The 23,577-nt window shown below is 41.0% G+C and overlaps 1 protein-coding gene across 10 annotated transcripts in view; it reads right to left on the bottom strand.

Moving 5' to 3' along the window:
- The window catches only part of nkain4 (sodium/potassium transporting ATPase interacting 4), an 85,149-nt gene that overhangs the window by 21,122 nt on the left and 40,450 nt on the right, over nt 1-23,577 (bottom strand). For all 10 annotated transcript variants that reach the window (XM_053317146.1, XM_053317144.1, XM_053317149.1 and 7 more), the window contains 2 exons: nt 5,901-6,038; nt 4,550-4,630 (listed from right to left, as the gene is read on the bottom strand). In XM_053317146.1, coding sequence (XP_053173121.1) covers nt 4,550-4,630; nt 5,901-6,038 — 219 coding nt within the window. The remainder of the gene's footprint in view (nt 1-4,549; nt 4,631-5,900; nt 6,039-23,577) is intronic.

Here is a 23,577-nt window from a genome sequence, read left to right as displayed (position 1 = left end):
CGAACTAGGGAAACCATCTCTACCCAAGCTGCAGCCGCTCTCATGCCTGGAATACGTCAGCAGCAGATACTGAAGAGGCTTTTGGCAACTTACTGTCAGGAGTGTTATTGTTATGCTCTCATGCACCCCAAAGCACAAATCAATCCCTCCATATCATGAATTCAAGGTTAGTCTACTGATACTGCTCAAACTATTTTCTTTAACAAAAGTCAATACATATTTGGAGACAATCCTGTTTCTGGAATCACTGGAGACATAAGTCATTCTATAAAGATAAACATCAGATGATTAGAATATCATTTCTCCTGATGTATTGTTTCTGAAATACAGAGAAAAGAGTTTATGTTTGTGTGATCACATCGGGGAGAAAACATGAGCAGCTAAATGGATGTCACAGACTCCTCTGGCTCTGATGAGACTCACATATTTACTTAGATTTCACAAAGGCGTGCATGGACAGTGGCTGCATATTGATTCATGAGCTGGTGAGAATATGTAAGTGTTGTCTGCTGTCATGTGGAAAACAATGTCTGCAATCACTACGTGTGGGGTGAGACAGGAAAGACAACAGATGACTCCGAAAAGTCAATTTACACTGTCTCAACACTGTCAGTTTTTGGAAGTGTGAGTAGTAGCTGCTGGTTTCTGGAAATATTTCTCCCGTCTCTGAATTCAAAAATGTTTGTGGTGAAGTGCACATCCAGAAAGATGAATAAAGTAGGTGCTGGACTAAAACAACAAATGAAAAACAAGAGAAAAATGCAGGTATCTACAGTACTTGGATATCACCAGCGTGACGTTTTGAGCACAGTGTCTGAAGAAGATCATTGTGCTCTAAACGTCACGCTGGTAATATCCAAATAGATACCTGCATTGGGAGCTGCCTTTTCTCTTGTTTTCCCTACTCTGAATTCCCATGTCAAATTTTTCTCTTTGTAATATTCAAAACAATCATACAATAACGATCCTACAGGTTTTCTCATATAGGCCATCAATGATAATGATTTGTTTTATTTTTATGTATTAATTTTTTCCGTCAGTTTGGCTTGATAGATAATATAATGTGCATCTATAAATTTACTGACTTAAATTCTAGTACAGATTAAGAGAATAAACTAATAAGCAAGTGTGAATAAGAGCAGCAGTGGATTCAAAATGCTTCTTTGTTGAAGCACAGCTGGTGAATTTCTCCAAAATTTAAAAGTCAATTAATTTATAGATGCAGATTATACTTTTTAGTTTTATACATAGTATCATCTTTAGCTTTCACCTGTCATTAGCACAGAATTTTACACTCTGTGATTATACCTGATGATGGCACTAAATTAAATCAGGGAATCACTGACAGGCGCATGTATCAAATATAAATGGTGCTCCAGTCAGTCGCTGTCAAGAGAACAAAACCACAAATGTCAACCTTATAGTGTTGCTAGAGGAAAAGTCAAAATACATTTGGATTCATGATTGTCTGTACAAAATGTCAAGGCAATCCATCTAACAGTTGACATATTTCTGTTTGGAGTAAAGTGGTGGACCGACTGTCAGACCAACATTAACATCCCAAGAGCTGTGCAGCGAGCATGGCTACATTTTTATATAAGAGTTTAAGTAAAAAGATTGACATTCAAATAAGTAAAACTCCTCCCTGATAGATAACATGTCTGTTTTTCACAATGTTTGTGCGTCTTTCTTTGCTAATATTGAAAGACAGGGGAAAATTGAGCTTAAAGAATGCAGGGATTTTATTTACTGGGGAGCATTTAAAAAAAAAAGCTCAGTCAAGGAGAGTGAAATGTCGAAGTGGCGAGAAAATTAAGCATTTTCAAATGAATTTAGCTTAGTGTGGATATGACCAGTTACTTTGTGTGCAGGTAAAGAGAGAGAATTTTTTTAAAAAGCAGCAGTGAACGACTGGGAAGCACTTTGCAGAGAGATGTGTGTAGAGTAGCAGGGGTCTGTCTGTCAGTCTGTCTTGCACCATGGGGGAGGGGATAAAGGATCAATAGGAGGTGACAGAGCATGTGGCATATGACTCTGACAACCTGCCCCCCTACTTGGAGGGCTTGGCTCGCCTTTACGCACGCCAATCACAAACACACACACAAACACACCCTGCAGAACAGTCCTGTCAACATTGGACAAGGCAGGCCAGACCGAATTAGCTGACTCTGTTTTAGGATCAAATGTGTTGGAGACCTCTCAGAGAGATATCTGTCAAGTTTGGTCCTGCATGTTTGTGTGTGTGTGAGTGTGTGTGTGCGTGTGTATGTGTGTGCGCTCCATTAGCCAGCTCTCCTCCTGGCCACCATATGCAGAGCCGGGAGCCCAGGCTGGCTCCATCTGTTGGGTTAATGCCCGGCCTCAGCCCCCAGCAGCTGGCCCCTACAAGCTTCATTATTCTAGCAGGAACACACAACCACACACACTCACAGTGGACACACATAGACATATGTAGTGAGAGACGGACACACTTGATGGAGCCAAGGTCTATCACACAATGACAAAGTCACCAGAGCTTGGGAAGGTGTTTCTGAAATTCATTTTGGCTGTCTAAGCTGGTGTGAGATGAATGTTGCCTGCATGAATTCATTATTCTCAATGGTCAGGCAGGCAATTGGGCAGAATACCCATCAATAGCTAGGGGAGGAGGAGGGAGAAGAGGAGAGGAGAGGAGAGGAGAGGAGAGGAGAGGAGAGGAGAGGAGAGGAGAGGAGAGGAGAGGAGAGGAGAGGAGAGGAGAGTGTAATATAAATGGCAGAATTTGAAACTTTCAAAATACGAGGAATAAATTAAAAAAGATCAAAGGAGCAGTGATAGAAAAAAAATTGGGAGACAAGTTGACAGGAAAGAGGAGGGTGGATACATTTACAGGGTGAGAGGTGACAACTCAAACACTCCTCTTTGCCTGGATAAATACACATCTAATCTGCACTCAGGAGCCACTGGGAAGGCCTTAAGATTTAACAGTGCCTGTATGTGTGTGTAGGTGTATGTGTGTGTGTGTGGTGGTTTGAGAGAGGATTTATTTCTGGTTATTTACCTATTAAATTGTAAGCTTCCACTTGAAACTCAACAAGGGAGCTTAATGTCCCCCACAGGTCAGCAGACGAACCACACAAACAACACAGAGGAACGCAGACATTCTTCAAGGGCAAATTATACATCTCTGCTGAGGTGTTGCAGTTGTGGGTGTGCACGGTGCAGATTCCTTCAGCTTTAGGAGTGATTTATAGCTCTGTGTAGGATTCATACTAGATGTCTGTGTGACACATTCATTATATATACCGCAAGAAATTGTGTTTATTCAGGCTGCACTTGTTCACACCAGGGCATTCAGGCTTGACGTAGGCAAACAACACCTGGTGGAGGTGCATCACATTTAATTACAGCTTAAATATATGCTCAGTGCTGACAGAGCTCAAGAATGCTCAATTAAGCTTTAATATTTTACAGCAACTCTAAGTGGAAAAATTATATTTAAAAAACATAGCACAAATTCAAAATTAAAGCTAAATAATTTCAGAAGAAAAAACACACTGTGATTGAGATGATTTTACCTGGCATAGATAAGGATACTGTCCCTGTCCTGTTGAAAGCTGGACCCATTTCCTTATTAACTTTGTGAGTGACAACTATGGAGGGGAAAGTTTGTACTGGAAATGATATAAAAAAAAGGAATGGGCCTCCCACTATAACTGTCCGTAGGAGGAACTAGGGAGGTTGTATCCGACCATTTACACCCAGTTACTGCAGTGATTGGGTTTCAACCTCTCTCTCATGCCCATATTTTTCATTCTTCATACAATATTTATGTCACATTTTGTTTGAGGTAACAACACTGTAAACTGTCTGGAAATTCCCCGGGGTTTACCAATTACTTCATCTATTATGACTGACTTTTCATTTTTCTTTCCAGTGTGACCGTTCAGAACATCTATTCACACGTCCAACAACACATCTCACAATTATAACTCAACCATTAACCTTCTTCAACCTTCTCCACTGTGTCTTAACACCACTGACATCATATTCAGACAGGGGAGAATACAAAACAGCTCACACTGAACAGGTAGACATGAATGCCAAAGTTTCATTGTCATTAACATAAATGTATTCTGGAAATTATTATTTAATCTCTCTGTGTATTATCACTTTTTTACAATGGTCCCTTCTCACAGGCATAAAGAAGATGAGATCAAATACACTTTTTTAAAATATAGCCAATTTCAATCCGTTTAATCCCTGGTTCCACATATAAAATCATAGGTGACCTGTGTGAATTTAGAAGTTATTCAGTTTCAAAATCCAAGTGTGAAATTGACACACACAAAAAAACAAAAAAACGTATTTATATTTCTGTTTCTGTGTTATTGCACAAGTTTATAGGGAGGTAATGCAAGTTTGTTTATTTCCACCTTCAGGGCACCTTTCAGGGCTACATGGTAGGTGGCACAACATTTGGACACATGAGTATAAATCACCCGACTTAGCCAACAGATGCATGACGAAATATTGGGTGAACAGCGGACTGAAATTTTGAGAGTCTCACCTTGGACAGGCCTCCTACGTCCAGGTAGAAACAGATGATGAAGACATTCCAGGCCACCCACAGAGCTGCCCATACCGTATACTGGACAGCAAAGACAGAGACAGATTAGCTCCATGGAAAGTAGATGAACTGAACAGAACAGGATATGACAGCGACTGAACAAATGGCAGGTTGAATGAATGAGCTTGTACAATAGGTAAGGCCGGTGGCCAGTGTCCTTCCACACACATATATTCATACACATACCTTAATACACGCTCACATTCTCTGTTTGTATAAAAACACACTATACACACGTATCATTTAGTTAATAAGTTAGACCTAGTTTCTGCAGGAGTGCCAGTAAGTTCAGCAAGTGTATTTGAGCCCTGAGGGAGCTGCAGGTTTTTAAATTGCTGAGGCTGAATGAAGTTCATGACTTCATAAAGCTGAACAGTCAGACAGCCAACTGTTGACAGACACAGAGTGGTATTGAGTGGTATTCAGTGAGAGAGAGACATCGGAGTAAAGGTTGTGAAATGCTCTGACTCATGATTAAGTGTGTATTTAAAATGTCAGAGGTGTCAGAGGAAAGCAGAGGGCAAAAAAGGACCTTCGTAAAAACATACATGTTGAATCATGAAACCCCTCGAGCTTGCTCTCTTCCATTTTCCACACAAGAAAAGACAATAGCTCTACTTTCCCTCCTTCCTCTCCTCCCTTCAATTCCTGCTTCCTCTGTTTCCTCTTCTCGTCCTGTGTGGTTCCCGTTTGTCCTCCTCCGTCTCCCTCGTCTCTCTTTATTTACTCTCTCTTCCTCTGTACCTCTCTCTCTCTCCCCCGATCTTTTCCTGTCATTAACATCACCATCTGTGCTTCAACTAATGCTGCTCAGAAATGGCTTTTAATGCCTCAAATGAACGTTATGGTGTCGAACAAAAATTGAAGTATATAAAAGCACATTTATGCAGCTTCATACAGGTGCTTTCAAACAAAAGGACTGAAACAACAGGCAGCACTTGCTTTGCACTGTGTTTCAAAGAATGACCTTCTCTGTCCAGAATCTTGACGTGGAGTATAAATCTGATGAGCTCCTTACTTCCCCCAGTCCCCCACCCACTTTAATTAGCCCTAATTACCATGGGATTAGAGTGATTTAAGGGTGTCGCACAATGCACAAGAGAGTGCAGCATACTTTGCAATTAGAAAGGAAAGGCAACAACATGGCCAATCCGCATGCACAGGCAGAGGACTAATGCAAAGTGATGTGACACTGCTTGACAAAAACCAAGAGGAATAGGATTATGTGACAGACTGTCCTAAGTTTCACCTGAACCACAAGTCAAATGTGATTTCAGTTGTGTGTACTCACCACCACAATGTAGCGCGGCCGGTACTGGATGGTGCCAAAGAGGCCGAGGATGACAATGATGATGTGGAAGAAGTTGGCAAGGATGGGGGCCCACTGGTATCCAAGGAAGTCAAATACCTGCCTCTCTAAAGCCAACACCTAAAGGACAAGAGGAAAAAGACAAATGTTATCAGGTTCACATCTGCTGCTAGCAAACAGCATCTCCTGCTGTGACAGTAAGGAATATTGTGTGGTTGCCAAAGTTACACAGCCTCAGAAAAATGGCAACACACAAACACACTGGCAACATGTTACATTTATAATTCATTGAAGACTATATCTATTCACCTTACAGAAAGTGGCCAACAATCCTACATTAAGGGAGTTGACATGAACAGCTTGAGCATTTAGCCTCCGACGGCAGGAGTGCCCAGAGGTGAAGATTGGAAGTTTTATAAAATAAACAATGACAGATTTATTGATTCAACCCCTGCTGAGCTAAAGAGAAACTCACAATTTCCAACCTTCCTGCCAAACAGCCTACAGGAACGAGAATGCTCTGGGAACTTTATGGGAGGTGAGAGCCTTCCTTAATAATACCACTGCAGAGAGCTTAGGCGCTTACTGAAATATGCATTCACAAACAATGTGTGTACATGCACATGCACATAAACACACACACATTCACATGTAGAAGGAAAGTTAAATCCTCCACAGTGAAAAGAGAAATTCCAGAGTTTTCCCAATAAAGAGTCACCCTTCCCACTCTTATGTCTTATGTCACAATAGAGGTTTCAAGACTTTTCTTATTACATGAGGATTCAATTATTCATGATGTCCCTTTTAATGTTTATTAATCGTCATCCACAAATCCTCTTTCTATTTTACATTTTATGCAACATAAAAAAAAACAACAACAAAAATACAAACCAATCTGAACCTTTAAACTGTGAGTCCCTATTTGCATCAACTCAATTAGAATGCCATTTGGGGGGAAACATAGGGAGGAGGTGGGTTTGAACCATTTAATTAAAGTCCCATTGCCAATCCAATTCATTTCTATTCCTAGGATGTGTGTGGATGTGTGTGAATGTGTGTGTGTCTCAAGCAACGATGTGCTTCGTTGTGTGTCGACATGTCATTTCCAGCCAAGCGCTTGAAGATGGATGAGGGAGGGAGGAATCTCGTCTCTGCCGCAATGATAGGAACGCACCACTGAGCACATTCACGCAAACACACATGCAAACACACACGCAAACACACGCGCAAACACACACAGACACGGTTGGTGCACAGCTGTGGCTGCTCTTCTTAATGTAATGGAAATGTTACTAGCAACCCAATAAGAGATTGTGACAGGCAGAGGAGGGAGGTGATCAAATACTGAGTGATAATTAAAAATGAACACTCCTTCACATAGAGTGTGAGGGCAATGACTCCACAGACAGGGTGTGAAGCTGGAGAGAGCAAGGTGAGCAACTGCAACCTGCATCAAATATTATCATACCAAAGTCCATCAACTGCTAAGCAATCTGAAGATAAAGACACACTCTAGTGACACGTGGAGAGAAAAGAGGGTGAATGAAAAATTGAGATGGATGGTGAGAATATTATATTTTATGAAAAAAGGTGACAAAAAACAGATAAATGAAGAGATGAGAGAAAATGCTTGGAAAATCACAAACGACATAAGCTAAACGTAGAATGACTGAGCTCTGAGCCCTCTTAATAACCTGTCTACCCCTTGGATAAAGAAGGGGCTGAAGGAAATGAATAAAGTCAAAAGAGTCATACATCTTCCACCCGGTTGTGGGTCATGGTTAGAAAGCTCAATAAAACTGAGGCAGAAGGACGTCAACAAAGATGAGGTACAGCTAGGCTGCAGTTAAATTGGCTGACGTGCTCAAAGGTCTGCCCTGTAAGCATGTCAGTAATGACTTAGAGCTCTGCATTCCTGGATTAGCATCAGTTTATTCCGATTTTCTTAACACTTAATACGTTTACAATCAAGGTGAATAAAATATATATTTAAGTCACACTTTTGTCACACACACACACACAGACACGCACACACACACACACACACACACACACACACACTCACACCTCCATCCTGCAAGAGACAGTTCAGTGAGGTTATTGATCCACATCTGTGCCAGGCAGAGAAAAAAAAGGAACTGGGCAAGAAGTAAATTGCTTAACTAACAAAAACAGCTTTTCAGACGTTATCTGTCTCACACACATCTACCAGAACAGATACACATCTATTTTAATTGATAAAGTTGTCTACACAGGCTGTGTAACAGGTCATATTTCACTCATGGTATATGCTCAAATTTTCAGCTTCAAGTCTGTTTTCTTCCTTTCTATGTGCAAAATTACAGTCATTGTGTATTGGGCTCTGAGCGCATCCAGAACACATGCTCAGTGCTCAACACTGTCTGAATACATTATGTGTAGACACCGATGAAGCACTGGTACTGCTGTTGTTCTGCTAATGTGCTGCTCAAGCTACGCCAGACATGCTGTGACTCTGCTGCAGAGAACAAAAAAGCCTACTTCCAACCTAAGCAGTTCTAGTTTGCCAGTAACTCTTTTTCTCATGATGATGTTGATGATGACAAAATAGAGTTACTCTTGAACCTGTCACATTTTTTAATCACCCAGAGAAAAACATAGCCCAGAAAGAGCACAAGTCTTTTGCAATTTTCAAACTGCACTGTGTTGCATACAGCACTTTTTTTTCTTGTCAATGAAATGTGATTATCATTCAGCAGGAAAAGATATAATGTAATTAAGGCTGATCATAAAGATAAATTGAGATAGAAAAAGTTGAGGGGTTCATGTCTATGTTAAACCACACTCTGCCCCAACTTATCATAATTAAAAATTGAAAACTTGCAAATGGTCAATTGGGCCTAAGTAGGCCTAAATATGAAGGAAAATGTAATATACAGTCTACATGACATCTTATCAAGGTCTGTAAAAATGTAGCTCCCTTTACTCAACAAAACAAAGATGATAGCATGCTGTTTATCTTCTTGTGTTGAAAATAGCGGACTTGTGCTCAGAATGTCCTCTGTAATCCGAAAGCTCTGCAAAATGTGTTTAACAGCTTTTATTCTATTTGGCTGGATAAATTCAAAATACCACAGGGGTCTTAACTACACTTGGTGCAGTTTTTACACTGCAATAATGAAAAGCCTAACAGAATAAAGATATTTTAGTTTGAGGGGCAGCTCATTCAAACATTTTCTTCACCTATTAGTCAACTGTAAAATATCCTTGATTTGTGACATTTTAAATAGAAAACGCTTAAAAAATATTTGTCTCTATCATTTGTCTCCTTCCCTGTTTTAATCCAGCACTACACACTGCTCACTATTATTCAAACATTCACAGAAACACACACAATAACCTCAGTCAGCGCACATGCAATCCTACATGGACTGCTGCCTCAGCAAAGGGCAGTAGTCATGCTGATGAGCATGAACCTATATCCCTGCAACACACAACCTTCAGATCCCTTGATGTATTCATTACATTGAGCCATGGACCCTTTCCCTGAAATATTTCCAGCGGTCATTGCATTAAAGAAGTGTGTAGGCATGAGGGACATGTGTGTATGTGTGTGTGTGTGAATTCTCTCCTCTGAGATGCTGTAGTAAGCCTATCACGTTCGCTACTAACTCAATAATCTGCCAGGATGACAACAATCAATCAAGGATAGAAAGGTCTCTGCCCACCCACACACATGCAGGCGCACATATACACACACACACACAAACCCATATGGCACAATTAGCCCACAATTCATAGGAAGCAAGTTACTGGGGAGTGGGGTAGAATTTGATCAAAAGATAGCAATACTCTTCCAGTAATAGTGAGCCGGCTACATAACGGCCCGTAAAAGCCTCCCACTGATCTCCTGTATGCACAAATGACTCCCTATAGGGTGATGGAATCTCTTAGTGTGTATTTTGGTTTGGGGTGTGTATATGGGGAGAAGCTTGTTGCCCACACATACCACTCCGCCCACCATAAATACTAAGCAATTAAGGGGTGGGTACGACAGCAGGATGCAACAAGCACCTCCACTACTACCCAGACTTCCTCGATGGTTACCTCTATCTTTCTATCTCTATGTTCACTCCAGTAATTTTTTATCCCAAGCTCTCAGAAACCATCAATTACTCTCTCCTTGCGCTGTGTGATACCAGATTATTAACAACGATCGTAGAAACCAATCCTACCACTTATGTTACATGCTCTTAGCTGGTGTAAATTCATTCCATCTCTAGAGGTTTGCATAAATGAGAAGATACAAACACAGCAATAAAGAACACATGGACACAGCCCTACACTATAATATCTCCATCCTACACGATCAAATTAAGCATATCAAAGCCCAAAAACTTTTCAATCATATCCACCTTCTCTAACACCATGAGGAAGAAGAGACGGAAGTAAGCTACAGATAAGAGTGATGAGAGGATCAGAGTAAATGTGTTCTGGAGAGAAAAAACATTTAATCCACATGGTTTGATAGCTTATTAAGATGTGCATGTCTTCCCAAGATAAGTGGCTGAGAAGCATGACAGTTTGACGAAGCATCCAACCGGAAGATAACAGAGACCAAAACAAGTGGCAGGTTGGCTTGACAGTTATATGATTAGTAACTCTACTGCACTGTCACAAGTTAGCGATACATAGTAGTAGGACGCATTTCTGATTGGATATGAAAGGGAGATAGGGTGTAAAAACTGACCTGATGACACTCCCCCAAAGCAAGAGGATGGAGGTGACTGGTGACCGTCTCGTTTCCACAGCTCCCCACCTTAGCCTCCAGATACTATAAATCACATCAGTGTTTCTCGTTCTCTGTGTCCTCTGTGAAATGTCCTCTGATAACATGTTACTGAATGTGTCATCAGGATCTGTGGCTTTGAAAAGCTGCTGTGTGTGTGTGTGTGTGTGTGTGTGTGTGTTAGTGTGGGTGCCGGTTCTGTTTTACTCTAGGCTGCATGAGTCAGTGTTCAAGCGTATCACTCTGACTCAGACAGTCAGGCAGAAGGGCGACATTGAGGAGTGCCAAGAGATGTGAAGGGTGAATTATAGAGAATTCCTACGGCTACATTTAGCGTCTGTTTTTTTTTTTTTTTCTTTTTTAAATCTCACTGACTTTGACTTAGACATAGAAACACACATTAAGCAAGGATTGTAAGCCTGATACAATCATAAGATTCAGAAGAGAAATTTGTATGCAATATCCATTACCAGCGTGTTTGCTTTGCCCTCTAATGGGTAGACATACTTTACTACCTGCTGGGAGTCACACAGTGAAGACAAGCCAGGGCAAAGCAAGGCATATTATAAAAAGCCAGCCAGCCTCTGATTCATGCTTGTCTCTTGTACTGTCTCTCTTTGTCCATTTTTGACATAGAACAGTTGTTTTGAGTTTCTTCACATATATGGAAATTACCTGGAGTAAATCCAGGTCTACAAGTGCTTGCATAGCCCTGTAAATCTGTGGTTCCCAAATTGTGTGTTGAGATCCCCCCCAAGGGAGTCAACACTAGTCTGGGAGTCAGGAGATGGTTAGCAGATTAGACAATCAGAAAAGCATTTCTGCTACAGAAAATCTGCTTCTTTTTTAAAAGATTTTCTTCTTTGCACTTGTTTTTTTGAATGTAGGGCTCTAAAAAAGATATAAAACAAATGGAGAGGAAATAGTCACCCTTTGGCCAAACTGGTCATCCACAAAAGATATATGCAACCTTTTTTTAAGGGGTCATCGGCCCAAAAGGTTAGAAACCCCAGCTCATACCCAGCAGTCAAAAGCTAGAAGGGCTGCTGTGATAATGCGAGAATGCGTTTACATACACTGTAGTAACCTGGTCACAATAAATGTGTGTTAATATGCAGCAGGTCATTATTCAGATGCTTCTCATACTCCTGAATCTATTGTGGACAAACAGCTTGATTATTTTAACAGTATTGATAGACGTCGCTGCTTCCTGACTGTTTTTTTTGTGGTGTGTCAGTCACACGACCGGCAGACAGACAGAATGGAGTGTGTGAATGTTTAGTAGGGGAATGGCTATTTTCACCTCTGGAGGCTACTTGCTACTAGCTTTAGTTTTAATCTGACATCATTATTTTAAATATAAGGGTGTTCAAGGTGACAAGGTGTAATTTCCTCCACCCGCTCTGCTGTTACACTCCCTGTCTGCTGTCTATGTTTATGCAATGCACAAAACTTCATCGACCTACAGTAGGAGAAACCAGGTTTCCTTAATCCCCTATGCCGATTGCACTAGCCAGGTTCCTTGTTAACATTACAGTTAGGAAAATGGCTTATCGGAAAAAGCTGACCATAATCAGGTTCCTTAAGTGCATGTAAAGGAGGGGCTATTTGGGAACTACGCACATAGTGATAGAAATGGTGTTGCTCAAGGTAAAAATCCAAATCTAAAAGAAGGGAAAGACAGTAACAGAGACAAGCCATGAATCAGAGGCTGGCTGGCTCTATTTTCAATGTGCTTTACCCTGGCTTGTCTTTACTCTGTGACTCCCAGCAGGCAGTAAAGAACTCCTCAAAAACTTTCTCCAATCCAATTTTTCACCTCTCGCCTGGGTTAAGTCATTATACTCTGGTGCCTGCCTGCTCCTTGTGAAACTAATGGTGCCAATCTCAGCATGTGTGTGATTGGGTGTGTGTATGTGTGTGGTTTTCATTGGGTACATGGAGAGCTGGATAGATAGATAGCCCTTGGTGGTGCCCGGTCTAGCAGAGCTGAGACACGGATTAAGAGGCAGGGTGCCTTCATAAGCCACTTTCTTCTTCACTGTTAGAAATATGGTCTGCACAGTCAAAAACACAGGAGCTCGTTCCTTTGTAGTTGTCTAAGTAGCACCCGTTTTACGTAGCAGTGTTAAATCGACAGTGTTGGAAGTGCTTGTTGAAGCTGTGCTTTTGTGTGACTGTTCTAATTCAATTTTTATTTTGGACTCATGAGAGGGTCCATAACATATAAAAAGAAAAAAGAAAAACAGAACCATTCATCATTTGATTTAAAAAACACTTCATATGTAGGCTATCATGTCAGTGTTTTCTGAGCCTGCATGCGTATCGAGAACAGTTCTTCTTAGGGCTGGTTATGATGCTGTTTTCTGATTCATCCAAGTGACAAAATTGTACATCAGACGTCTTAGAAGTGCCTCATATGTAGGAACACGAGAGAATTTTAAACACTTGACTGGCACTATGCCATCTGGAAACCAGAAGCGGCAACCTCATACCATCGGTGTAAGCCACTATGAGCCTCTGCATCATGCTCCTTACCAGGAGCAACTCTAAAGATGAGCTATACGCAGAGTTGTGCAGAAAGCTCTAAAAAATTAACATTTCACATTGACAGATCACGTACTAAACTTGTGAATCAACATATTGACCTGAGCATATAGTTTACAACACTGTCGATAAATATCCCTTTTATCATTCATCATCCGTGAAGTGAAATACAGGAAAAACTGCACTGTCTAATGAGCATAACAGGAAAGTGATATTCTGAATACTTTGGAACACCTCTAGCAAGCAAATTAAGCAATCATTTTTTATGATTAATTCTGTCAAAGACATTGGATGAATCAATAAAACACAATACATGTATCATGTATTCGTCCATGTAAAGTAAGAATAAATATGTGTTCTGAGTTTGACATACCACAAAAAAGTGTTGTTAACCACTCTGCCAAATTTGAATGATTAAAAAAATTGCCAAATATATGAAATTAGGCTTCAAGTTGACTCCAGACTCTTTCTCTGCTCCCAAACGCTGTGGGCGTGCCCACCGAGTTCGCTGAAACCCCGCCCCCTACCAAGTGTCACCTGTCAATCAAAGTCACCACCTCTACCAGAAACATGGACGCTTTGTCTGAGAGCTTTCTGCTGCTAACTCAGCTGCTAGCTCGGCGGCTAACTCGGCTGCTAGCTCAGCAGCTAACTCAGCTAACTGGCTAACTGTAGACTGTAGTAGTAGTAGTGTGTGCTGAATGTATTTATACGTCTACAGCAGAAGGGGCGGGTTTAACGCAGCAGTGATTTTCAGACCCACCCACTAAATCCTGAACATAGAAATCTTGAAACACAGTTTGTGAAGCCTAGCTCCCCAATTCAAATCTAAATGGTTAAAATGCTTTTTACACCTTTTTTAGAAATACATTCATGACCTATTTAATGTGTTTAGAAGAAAATGTCTGAATTCACTTTACACGGTCTTTAAAGCCATACTAATTATCAGTGATAGGACAAACATTTCCAACATTGTTAGCAGGATTCTTTCCAGCACTTTAGAGAAAATACTGACAAAGGCACCAGGCCTATAATTATCTATGCTATTTAATTTACCTGCCCTGTACATAATGACAGGCACTAACAATACAGAGGTGACATAATCTGGAAGGACACCAGAAGCTATGAGACCAGTAAAACACATGTCAAGCAGAGGGCAGAGCCTTCTTTTACAGTAATAGATCCATACTACATATATACCACATTTCACCTAGCATCAGATCTGGCATCATAAACATTACCTGATCTAACTATGATGTTTTCAGAAAAATACATTACTTTTAACACAGTTGAATAAATTCAAGAAATGCTCCCTCATGCATCCTCAATTTTGGATAGTGAGGGAGTTTCACTATTACTCATTACTAACACTGACCTCTTTCCAAAAGTCATAATGGCTATTATTCTGCAGCTTTCATTCCCATCTAATTTCTTTTAATAAAAACAAGAGCATATTTCAATCTTGCATTGTTTTTTTATGTTCAAGCAATGTCCCTTGTCTAGGCCTTTCTGAGTCTAAGTTAATCTGAGTTTAAAAGCTTCTCCAGCTGAAACATGTTGCTCAGCCACAAAATCATTCTATATGCACCTTGTTCTTATGTTTACAAAAGGGCTTACTAGAGGCATTAAGAGCTGTCACAATATCATCATACAAGGCACATAGTTCAGTACTATGATGTGGGTTTGTACAGTTCATTAAAACACATCAGAGCATGCAGAGGAAGTTCAATCATGTCTCACAAGTTGTCAGTTGTAGTGGGATATATGTTAATATCCTCCTCAGTAAGATTTGTTCAGTCTAGCTTCCCTGTATTAACATTATTATTAATAATGGCAACCATAGGTATATTCTCAACATTTAAAGAAATAACAATTGGTAACTGGAGGTGGTTATTCCATAGTATAGATCTATATTATCCAGAGAGGCATGAGCATCTGCTGTATATGCTCAAGCCAAGAGGTTGTGTGCAAAGCTGAAGTTAAACTATTATCAGGTATGATCATTTTACTGGATAAAATAGGACTGCTGTTATTACAGATCTGAAACAAGTGTTTTTGAAAATATTGAATTGCTATCTGATGTCTGAAGTCAGCATTAAAATCCCACATGACAAAACCACAAGTTGAACCATTGCCTTCAATGAAACAATGAATAAATGCTAATCTGTTCAAAGATTCATCATTAGACTAGTGAGACTCATAACGGTGTATATATATTTATGATTGTAGCACCATAACAATCCTTATGTAGTGCATTCAGTTTATCCAGGTCTTGTTTGTCAAGCCACATCTCTTGAAGGCACAGGATGTCACACCTCAAACAGTGTTTAAACCACCAAACGTCTTGTTTTATCTGCAGCACTGTGCCCTACTCACAGGCCACATGCATCATACGCTATAACTTATTTACTTTTTCTGTTAATTCCCTTCAAGGGATCTACTGTCCAACGATCCCTACCCTAACAGACATGAGACACACCTGAGCATCATCACTAGGCAGTGGTGAAAAGTTTTAAGAGGAGTTTCCCTCTTGACTGAGCGAGACACTGACTGTAGCACCTCTCAGCTGGTGTGTCTCATAGAAGCGCTGTACAAAAGACCAGACTGGCCAAAGCTGAGGATCATACATTTCGTCTACTTCATTACATTCAGTGATGATTTGAAATGAGCTGAATCTGCTATGTGCCAACTCCGTCTTTTGACACACAACTTCCCAATGAAAGCGTATTAATCAAAGTACTCTTGGTGCTAAAAACATGCTAATCTCTCAGTGCATTTGGGGGCACGCAACACATAAATCCATCCCAGTGAAACAAACACAATAACAGCCAGTGCTTTGAACTGAGTCTCCCTCTGGACACTGGCAAACTACTTTTAACTTTTCACTATTGTGGTCTGTCGTTTGCTCTGTTACTGTTAGTCACTTTGTAATTATGAGCAGCCATGAGCGTCCTCTGGAGTCCACCACCATTGTCAGTTCAATTTGATCCACTTCAATTCGGTATGGTTGATGTTAGTTAATTTGAGTTTAATCAGTTCAGTTGAATGCTCTCCCCTGTCCGTATGTCCAGACTAATTCAGGGTTCTTGACCTGTCTGGTCTGTCAACTGGCCTCATTACTTATTAAAGTTGTCCCACTCTAATGCCCCATTTGGACCAAAATAGTGACACAGGTCAAATCCTTGTTGGGGGCCTATCTGAATGGGTCCAACTCACCCCAAAAAAAGAAAAAGACAGTCAGTTGTCGGTCTGACAGAATGGATACACTTCTATTTTAATCAATATAGCTGTCCTTATGGTTTGTGTAGCAGCTCATGTTTTACTCATGGTATTCACAAGTAACCACAATGCAAAGTGTATTTTTTATGCTTATATTTTCCTACGTTTTACATGTGTAACTACAGTGATTGTGCGTAGCGCTCTGTGTGCTGCCAAAAATACAGGTGACCTACATTCAACCTGGTCTAAATAGTAGGGGTGTAACGGTTCATGTATTCATGCTGAACCGTTCAGTACAGTATGTTCGGTTTGGTTTGTGACTTTCCTTGGTTCAATATGCTCCCAAAGTCAAACAATTACTTTCAAAATACTTTAATAATCCATTTATGTCTGACATGCAAATTAATAATTCTTTTGGCAGTGTACCACTAGGCTGCAATGTGCTCATGGATATATGCTAGTTGGCCAAGTTAGCCTGGTTACCCATGCCTGTAGTGTCACTGCTGTCATTATTATTAAAATATATACTGTTATTTCCGTATATGATTGAATTCACGTCTCCCCGTTTCCCTTCCTCTCTCTGTGACGGATGGCTTTTCACTCCACTTCTGAGTGAAACCATTTGGAACAACCATAAACACATTTGATTTTAGATGTGGTTGGACAGCATGTCGTAAGAACCAGTTCTGATTAACCATTAATCATCATAACACAACTGTCAGTAGGTGTCCTGACTACTTGCAGGAAACAGAAAGGTTGTTTTCCTTTTCCACTGCAGCACATCTAAACTGTTTCAGTGATAGTTATGATCAATGAGTCATTGTTGGATGTTCACATTATTAAAACTAAAGGACCAGTACTATAAGTATTATTTTCTACCTTTGTTACCAAGAATATACCAAACTATGACCCCAGAACTGAGGTATAAATCAGACTGTCAATTTTGTGTACCGTTACACCCCTAGTAAATAGCTATCATTAATGTTATTAACGCCTGTGCTTTTCCTACTATAAGTCAAAGCTGAGCTGAGTGTGAAATTTGCTCATGTTAAGTGTGGGTCAAATGATTAAGATCAGAGAGGATCATGTCTTTATGTATAAAACAGAATTAATATGAAAGGAATCTGTATCTTTACCTATAACTAATATAACATTTTAACAGTTAAACTGTCCCACATGGTTATGTTTAACTTATTTAATTATTTCTGCTTTCTGAATTACAGAAGCCTGAACAGAACTGATCAGAAGGCATTTAGAGTATTTCTGCACTAAATCAGCAAGCTGACTTGATGATGAAGCAAAGTTCACTAAGATATGACCCAAATTCATACACTATGACAGTAAAACATCCATCCTAACACAGCTGGCTCTTGTAAAATGCTTATCTCTTTAAGTTTCTCTTCCTCCCTTTATCTCTTTTCCCCCGACTTTGCTGTCAGCCACCATTTCTTTTAAGTTTATCTGCAAAGGTGGCGGCAATGTATGGATTATTAGAGGCTAATTTAGACTTTGCTGCATCAACTTGAAGAGGAATGCTGCAGAGCTGGGATGTGATAATTTCAGTCTCAAGGGATTACTGTCACTTGTGAGGTTTTGTCTCCTTTTCTTGTGGCTCCAAATTGGAGATGCAGCTGTTTGTTGAGTGGGTGTTGCATGAGAAAGGAGAGATGAGACAGCAGACCGGTATCACACACAAATGCACATAAACAAGTAGTATAGCAGGTAAAACTCAGAAATGTTAATCTACACAAGTACACACAAGAAGAGGGAGGAGGAGGAGCTGACAGAAGAAAGCAGGACAAGAAAACAGCAATGGATCAAACCCAAATACACCAACAATGGATGGGATGTAAGGGAAAGTGACGAAATGAGAGCAGCTGTATCAACCAATCCCATCTCCCTTCCTTCCCCTCTATGCTCCGGATATAACGAAAACCTGTTTAGGTTGCGCCCCAATTAACAAGTAGGCAATTTAGCTGCAACAGAGGAAATTCTCATTATGAATACTCAGTCAAGAACAGCAAACAGCTGTCAGCAGTTGGTACCCTCCAGCTCTACTTTCCATAATTGAGTCAGTAATGTTGCTCTTTTCATCATAACACCATCACTCTTAATCTTTCATCCACTAGTAGAGGTAGTTATGCTGTGTGCATCCCTGTCATGTCGACTGTTTGATCACACAACACAATTAGACAAAAAACATCCATGAAGTAATCAGCTTGTAAAACAAGGACTGAATGCCAGAAGTAGTTGGGGGGGATTGAGTGAGATGAATATGCTTTGCAGCCACTCAATTGAGTATGATATGTCAAGATAGTCATCCCAGCTGTGGTGCTCCCAAAGCAATTTATTGGATGCCACAATATAACAAATGACACCGCTGGAACCGTTGGAATGGAAAGAGAGAAATGGGCTTGCAAATAGTTCTAGTTTTATCTCCATTATAGCTTAATATTGCCGGGCCATTGATGTGGAACACACACAGACACACTCACACAACTTTGTGCATGGATGAGTACATGCACACGCACTCAGATTTGCCTGCACAAGGTTTTCACCATAACCGCATAATTAATGGTCTGTTAAATTGAAGACATTAAAATGGTGAACAGTTGTAAAAGGGGCCATCAGGGACAAAGAGGAGATGTTTTTTTCCAAGAGCACACATTTTATTAGAAACCAACATGCACACAGAAAGGGCACAGTTCCAAACTCCCAGGAAGGTCGAGAAACAGCAAAGAGGTCACCGCCTCTTTTCAGTTAGCATGAAACCTGGTTGCTTTCATCTTTTCTTAACAAGTGACTTCAGACAAAAAGTATAAAATAAGCACATTTCAGTCTCTAAGCAAACCACTCTGCTACATCGGTCTGGTTGCTACGTAGCATTTTGGGTGGGTCGGTTTTGTGGTGAGGTTAAAGGATATATGTAACTGGAGCTATCTTTAGAGTGACAGTTGTCCAGAGAACCCCATGCTCTAAAGCTCAACCCCCCCCCCCCCTCTCCCTGAAATGGTTGTCCACCAACACTAGTTTCTCTCGTCAGCGGGCTAGTTCTGATTTGCATCACCCATTACCATGTCTGCTTTTGACAGGTTGGTTTTATTTCCTGCAGGCTCTTCAGCATCTCATTGTATACATCAAGGTTTCCTTAATAACGGCCCACCCATAAGAGGGCGGGAGATGGGGGGAAAAAAAGAGACAGAGTGGAAAAGCTAAACATAGAGGTCTCAGGTCTCTGGGGTCGTGCTCATAATTGGCCCAGAGTGAGAGGTCGAACCACCTCCCATCCCCCCTTTCCCTCTCTATTTCTCTCCACCTTTCTATCTGCATTTCCCCCAAATCTCCAGAGGCTCTGGGCGTGTTGATAAATCAGATGGTAATCAATAATTCAAACATATTCAAACCTGGGATCCAAGCAGGGGGAGAAAATGGGGAAGAGAATGAGTGGATGGGGGGAGTAAAGGAAATGGAAAATGGAGATAGCACAAAGCCTTGCTGTGTTTCAACAAAAGATACACGTTAGGGGTGGAGCATGAACATTCATTATACATTCAAGTAGTGGTTCCCATCCCTAAGTACCCAGGTTGTATTAGCCTCTCAGGTGAGATGACACAGTGGAGGGAGCTCCAAAAGTTTGAGTTGTGAATGTGAATTTATTATGCAGTCACCTTGCCTCGTGACCTACAACACACGTGCACGTGCACACACACGCAGACATACACACACACCCACACACTTTCTCAGAGACCATAGGCTGTTGTTTAATCAACTTTTTTTGATGGGGCTGGTACTTGTAGCCAAGGCCAAGCAGGGCCTGTCAGGGTCCTGTCTTCTGTGGATGAGGGCTGCTCAGGCATAGCAATCAACACAGCTCGGGTCAAGACCACAATCAGCACTAAATACCAGGGGTCCATTGGACAGCACAAGCACACACACATACACAGTACCTAATTATGGCGACCTGCATGACTTTCAGAAAGAAAAGAATAAATGTCCAGAAACAATGTAAGACAGGGTTAAGACCTTAATTTCTAAAAACACATGAATTACTCGAGCTTCTGTGGCCCACAACCTTTTGCACTACATCTCCCACTTTCAAGAAAACAGATTGGCCACCAAATGAACCCTTTAAAAAGGACTTGAAAATTAAAATATGTACTCATTGGTTAATTTAAATAGAAGATGTGTCTTAAAAAGCACAGAGTTCTTGTTAGCAGTTTGACTTTCCCAATTGTCTGAACAGCTGCTGTTAATTAGTAAGTCTAACAAGGTCTAGTAACAGAATTTTTAAATCAATAATCTATTCATAGCTACTGAACCATTGTAGCCAGCAGGCTTTAGCTGGCTTCCCAACATGGCTGTGTAGGCTGCCGACACGGTGACTTGGGGACCATGAGTAAAAGGTTTCTGTTCCAGCACATAGTGGGCTACTGTCAATTTAACATAGATTTCACTGCTTTGTTTTACTTTATGGTCTTACTCAGCCTGACAAAGAGTTAGTTTAGGCTTGAAAAGGGCACATTACAAACCCCAACACCAGTCCACTGGTGAATATGACAATCAAAGTGTATGATTGTCATATTCACCAGTGGACTGGTGTCTTTCTAAATGTAATAGTAATGTATTTTCAAAACCTTACATACAGTCACAACTCATTTTATATCTACTTTCCCAACTATGAAATTAACAAAGAAGTGTATAAATATATTGATACATATCTGGTCTCCCAGAGAGCAAGCTGTGTCTAACACTCGCAGACACCACATTTTGTTTCTGCATGGATAATTCAGATAGTGAGCGCTATCTTATTCTGCCACCATCTGTGCAAGCCAAAGCAAATAGTGAGAAAACCCCAACAGGTTTCTGCTCACATTGATATGAATCACAGTCCAGAGAGGCTATATGAAAACTTAATAGCGGGCCCAGAGAGGCAAAGACGAAGAGAAAGAAACGGAGAGATAAAAGAGCTGTGACCATCCACTCTATTCCCACTGGCCTATCTCCTCCATCAACCTGGCAGTGCCAAGGAAATACAGTTCATTATCATTGATCACACTTGACTTCACACTCATGTAGACACACTAAAGAAGTTACACATATACACTCAACAAAATACCCACTAAGCACGTTACCCTGAACAGATGTCTGGAGCATCTGTACCTTGTGAAACTGAAATCTTCTGGCTTTTATCAGCTCACAGTTTTCATATTTCACTGTTTACCAGGTTTCACCTCTCCTGGGAATAGGCAAGACAGAACAGGATTATATAGTGGCAGTAACTCTCACACCCAGGTTTGTTGGTCTGATAGCATGCAATAGTTTATTGCCATGCAATTTGCCCATTGCCATGCAATTTGCCCAGCTGCAGTAATTATTCTTAATTACAGCCGTGTGGTGCATTAATATTAAAGCTATGGGCCAAGACCTTGCATGTGTGCGCGTGCATGTATGTGTGTGTCTGTTAACACTGGCGCATGTAAACTGGTGAAGTGGGAGAGACAGTATGTTGATAGACATTCAGCATCTCTACGCTCATGTATATTCAACAGGAAATTTAAATGTTAGTGCTTCCATAAAGCAAATTAGTTAGCAGTAGAAGCAAGGGAAAAAAACAATCCTTTATAATGTGTGGGAGATGACGTGATGCCTGCCAAGGGATAATGTCGTGCCTTTAGAGATAACACTCTTCAGGATGAGGCGCTCTGCCTCTCAGATGAAACTTTCTTGGAAGCACTTTGGTTGAACCTAGTCTTCTTCTCTGAAGCCTTCACTACAAAGTTAGTATACTCTCTAGCTATGTCATCAAAAGAGTAGAGGAAAAGTGGGCAGCGTGATGCATTAGACACATGCACACTCACATTGCTCTTATGGGTAATTTAATAGTTTTTATGGGTGAAAATTAGGTAAATTGTGCAGATCTCTACTCCATCCATACTGAGGGTCACTACATTGAAAGCACTTTGTCCTACATGGGCACAATTCAAGCCATTATATGAAAACATGGACATTTTTTTTCTTCTCCTCGCCTCAGATCAAATAAAACCCCTTCCAGCTCTTTCCGTCATTTCTCTCATCTTATCAGAGACCCACAAAGCGATATTTCCTGCCCTTATATACAGGCTGCAATCTTTACCCAACACTAGACCTACTAACCCATAACTCACAGTTCAGAATGTGCAGCTGCGTCTGAGGGTGTGTCTGTGTGTGAAGAAGGGTGCATGAAATAGTGTCTGTGTCTCTGTGAGGTTGCATCCATCAGTGCTGCCAATGTAGTTATGTCCAGACATTTTCAGGGTCAATGTTCAGTTCTGAACTCATTACCCTTGTTCAGTGTGATTATGAGTGTGTGTGTGTGTGTCTGTCCTTTCATGAAAAACCAGTATGACCAACGAAGAGGCCTCCTTCATCAATCACCCACTGTCCACAGAACTGCATTGACCATCAGCTCCAGTCAGAACAACATCCTTCCTCATGGCCAGTCGCTAACATTCACAATATGTCTGGACCGGGTCCCTAATCTGTCCAATCGAAACACTTCCATGCCAGGTCAGCTTTAGGTCAACACCTCAAACGGCCAACCCGTTGAGACTAAAACGAGCTTGTCTGTTTCTCTGAGTACAAACAAATCATTAGACAGACAGGGCTTCCTGCCAACGCTTGCCATTCTCTAGGGTTGATCGGGGTTCTGACAACCATCCAGCCCTACTGTCTGGAATAGTTAGGCTGCAAAGGGAAGAGGGAACAGAGGCGTTTCGATCAATACAGCCTCATTATCTGCTGCCTTCTGTCCCAGAGAGATGAGTCCCACCGCTCGGCCTGTTGATGAGGAAAGCGCACCACAATTCAATTAGGGGATGGTCGAGATGCCAAAAGAGGTTTGATCAAAGCACTCTGCCTGGCTAATTAGCACACACAGCGGTTCACAGGGGCTATTTTTACATCTGAGGAGCAGAGTATGTTGTTTTGTTAATGGTAGTTTTACCCTGTAATGGACTGGGAATAACCTGGCTCATTGTCAATGCATAGATTTCAGCCAAAGGAGAGTGGGGCCCCTTGTGCTGCTCCACACTCATGCGCACATATATATTCATGTGAACATGCACACATATGCACACACGCGCACAT

Source organism: Scomber japonicus, chromosome 4 (genome assembly GCF_027409825.1).
Source record: "Scomber japonicus isolate fScoJap1 chromosome 4, fScoJap1.pri, whole genome shotgun sequence".
In the NCBI taxonomy this organism is placed as follows: Eukaryota; Metazoa; Chordata; class Actinopteri; order Scombriformes; family Scombridae; genus Scomber; species Scomber japonicus.
Note: the sequence above shows the minus strand (reverse complement) of the source record. Positions and strands in the feature narration are given on the sequence as shown.